At 55.2% G+C, this 4,092-nt stretch overlaps 1 protein-coding gene across 1 annotated transcript in view; it reads right to left on the minus strand.

The window, feature by feature from the left end:
• ZMAT5 (zinc finger, matrin-type 5) overlaps positions 1 to 4,092 on the minus strand; it is a 12,905-nt gene that overhangs the window by 552 nt on the left and 8,261 nt on the right. Inside the window, exon 4 of the mRNA XM_009697938.1 lies at positions 3,273 to 3,409. Coding sequence (XP_009696240.1) covers positions 3,273 to 3,409 — 137 coding nt within the window. The remainder of the gene's footprint in view (positions 1 to 3,272; positions 3,410 to 4,092) is intronic.

Consider the following 4,092-nt stretch of genomic DNA (forward strand, 5'->3'; position numbering starts at 1 on the left):
AGCCGGGAGCAGGGCTGGCCCCGTCCCCTCCCGCCCCAGCTGCTCCCCACTCTGCACACAGCTGAGTTGTGAGAAGAACAAACAAAATTAGCAGATGTTTCTTTCCGAGCAGCCTGAATCCCAAGCCAGCTGTGCACTTCCCAAAGGACAAGGACCCCTCGGAAACGGAGAAACTGCCAAAACGACAGGGTGTTTTCACAGAAGCACCCTTCAGCAGAGGGAACAGGCTTCCTCCTCCAACTGACAGCCTGGGAAACACTTTCTGTCCGTCTCTCTCCCTCAAGTTTAGTAGCTGAGTCCGCTGCAAACACCACACCTGACCGAAGAAGTGCAAAAGCAAGAAGCATTGCCCCCTTGTCTCCAGCCGCAGAGAGTGCTCAGCCAGGGCAGGTTTAAATTCATGGGAAAAGCACCTTTTCCATTAATTCCTGAGTGCAGGAAACTCATTTGTTCTTTAGCACAAGCCCTGACAGCAGCCTTCCAGCTTCTCAGGCCTCTACCTCCAATCCTGATGAATCTTTTTAATTGTTACGCCAGAAGAAATCTAATCAAACCCCTTTACATAATGCTCCAGAGAAGCAGCACCCTCCTCTCCCTGCAGGGCCGACGACGTGGCCAAAAGCCAGCTACAGGAGTCGAGTGCAGTGTTTTCTAGGCAACTAACACAGAGCAAAGTCATTTGGTCTAATGCATATCCCCTTGACGGGGATTCTTCAGGGCCCAGGATGAGACAAGACTGCTAGGACACAGGCCAAGCCCCTCTCGGGCAGGAATATTTTTTGTCACATCCAGGCCCCGTCGGTCCGGCAGGCAGGGGAGCCCCCACAGCAGCAGTGGGGTGGGGAGCAGGACAAGGCTGCAAGGGGGAACAGCCCAGCTATCAACTAATGAGCTGCTCTGTGAGCAGAACTAATCAATAGGGAGGATGCTGTCTGGGCACTCAATTCCCTGGGCTCTCATAAGATACAACTGCTAGCAAAGGTTTAGCTACAGCGGGAGCATTCAGAATGGCTGCCCCATGTGGATTGTCCGGTATCTAGCAAGGGTCAAGAATATTTCCTTTCCAAAAGCATTAATGGGATCACTCTCCTCTATCCACTTCCATGTTCATGAAACCTGTAGTATCTCGGTATTTTTGAGGCCTCAGACCCCTCTCTGATGGAAATCAGCAAGTGGGCTCCACAGCAGTTCGGCAGAAGCACGCACTCACGTGCACTGACACGCTCCCTTTCCTTTGGAAATCATGTTAAAAATCAATCACACCCTGGCAGAGCTCCACTGCTAAGAGAAAGACACGAACTCCATCCAACTCCACCGCACCTCTCCAGAAAGCAACGGCACAGTGTGACTTTGAAAATACGCATCAGGTGGAGGCTTCCAAATGAAGATTGTCCCCTTGAGCGCAGCCAGGCTGGGAGAGCGGCTGCACAAACGATGGGTGGCAGGCTGGGTGGCACCTCTCCACCCATGGGGCTATTTTAGGTGACAGAAATGGTGCTCAAGTTACTGCCTTTAAGAAAGTGCTGCCCTTCAGCCACGGCAGTACCTGCCCACACGGCCACTTCTAGTCCACTGCAGCGTTTTCTTTGCACTGCAGCGTACTTGGAGACCACAAGTACTCCACCGCTGCTTGCCTCCCAGGTGTCCTGCTAGAAAGCCCGCGGCAAGGCAGAGAGCGCTACGCTCGCAGGCTGAGGCTTAACCCAGCAGCAGCTCCCCATCACACTCCGGGAGATCACGACCTCTTCCAAGACCTCTTCCCTCCCAGCTTGAATCCTTCCTCCTCAGTGCTGCCAGAGAAGACAGAGGTGGAGCTGGGTCCCTAGCATCTCCTTTTGGAGATGACTGCCCTTGAGAGCACTCTCTCTACTGTTTTGTGCAGACTAACAGTCTTTACTGACATTATCAGCCAGGCAAGGCACTCCCTGGGCAAACCACAAACTCCCCAAAGCACTGTTAGACCCTGCCAGAGATTCTGCCACATTTCAGGGACCTCAAGGACTGCAGGAGGGAGAGGGAGCTCCTTGTCTGTAAAAGCATTTTCAAGAGGAACACGGACTCCCCAGGCACCAGGAGCACAGGGACCTGCCTAAAACAGGCCCTCATCCCTGGCAGTGCAAAATAACTTCTCTGTCAGCCAAGGCAAAACACAGTTGCTCAGAAGGGCAATGCTGGGGCTGGGGAGAGCACGGGGAGAAGAGAAATGATAGGGACAGGCATCAGCAAGGCAGACACAGGAAGAGAAGCTTTGAATAGTTGGTGTTTGGTTCCTGTAGCAGATGGTTTCTGAGCCTGCAGGGACAGAGAGGCTGGGTAGAAAGTGACAACCCCAGAAATCCCAGGTCTTGTGCATCTTTGGAGGCAGGAGGGACCAAGTAGTTATGAAGGCCAGGAAATTCCTCTGGGTATAGCGATAGCTACCTAGCTACCTTCTGTAGGAGATGATCTACCCCAAGATCAAGGGATTCACAGGCAGGACAAGCAAACAGGGGCACGTGAAGTGTGCAGGGGGTAGGAAGGTTACAGCTGTCAGCGAGCACCACTGCAAGGCTAAGGGCAGCCAAGCTGACGGATGGAGTGAACAGAAAGCAACGAGCCCAGACAAGCACCAGAATGAAGATCCTGCCCAGACCAAACATGGAGAGGACAGGAGCAAACAGAAAAAGAACAAAAGAGAGATTTGGCACCTGCCCAAATGTCATCCAATTAAGCCTGCGGCACAGTCAGGTGAAGAAGGAAACAGCAGGCACCGGCAGGTGCCCGAGTCCGAATGAATGCTGTGAGGAGGAGCTAATTCCACCCTCTCACTGGCAGGGATGCGCAGACAGGGCAGGCAGGGGATGGGGAAGCTGTCAACAGATGAGACCGGGCTCCTGCCACTGAACTCCGGGCATTAATAACTTGGCACGGCAGTGGCACTGTCCTTCCAGGCATGACTGCACACTCCGCAGGGAGCACAGGCGTACCCCTCTGCTCGCCCTCCTGAGGGAAGCAGCCACAGGCAGCAAGGCCTGGCTTGTCCCCCGGGGACGTGGGGAGACACACGCACGCATCTCTGGTGTGGGCATGCAAGACCAGACCCATTCGCGTGTCTGCGGTGTGTGCTAAAGGCAGGCACACAGCGCTGGCACGCTGAGTGTTAAATGATAGCTCAGAGGGTCCCATCGAGTTGGGACTTCTGACCACCCGCGCCTTCTCCTACCCCACTCACACCCCTCTTGTGGGATCCCCCCTCTGCATCATGGGGGTCAGAAGCAGCAGCCAGCCCCCACAGGGACACTCCCCAGCCACCGGTACCTGTTACTCTGAGCCGCGCTCAGTCTCTTTGCTCTCTTCTCCAGCCAGTCCTCAATGGTGCCAGGCGGGACATCTGCTCCCTCCTGCCGCAGCTCCTTCGATCTCTGCTCCCCTGGTTGAGAGAGAGAGGGCTATCAGACGCTCGTGCTGCAGTCCTTTCACTCCATTAAACCCGCTGCTCATTATCCTGCGTAGTTTCTTGTGGTGGAGAGTTTGCAATTTGCCTGTGGGGGCCCCTCCTTCTCCTCCTCTGCTGTCCCCCTGCCATCTGATGCTCGGCCTCCTCACTGGTGACAGCTCCAGCCAGCCAGAGCCGGGAAGGACAACTAAGCCAGGGAGCATGGTGGCAGTTTAGGCACTTAACTGAGGGGAGCTTGACATCTCCCCCCAGGGAAGATCATCCTCATCCTCGCCTGAAACAGCCTCTGCTGGCCCTGAGTCGTTTCCAAAACCGTGTCCCTCCAAGCGGCAGGAGGGCCTTTGCCACCTCTGCCCAGTTAGGTGGGAGTGACAGGGACGTCCGTCCGGATCGATGCAGACTTGGCAGGCCGTGAGAGCCTGAAAGGTTCAGAGTGCGCGTGCAACGCGGGAGACGGGATTTCAGAGATGCTGTCAGGTCTGTTTAAGGTACACGCTGTGTGATGCGTCCCCAGCCCCTGCAGAGACAGGCTGGGAGGACATTGCCCAGCCCTGTTCAGTCTAGGTGCAAAACCAGAGCAGAGCACGGCGGAAGGAGGGAGGGGAACGAGTTCCTGCATTTTCTCACGCAAGTTAGGAATGAGCAAGGAAATCAGC

This window comes from Cariama cristata, unplaced genomic scaffold (genome assembly GCF_000690535.1).
Source record: "Cariama cristata isolate BGI_N322 unplaced genomic scaffold, ASM69053v1 scaffold28073, whole genome shotgun sequence".
In the NCBI taxonomy this organism is placed as follows: Eukaryota; Metazoa; Chordata; class Aves; order Cariamiformes; family Cariamidae; genus Cariama; species Cariama cristata.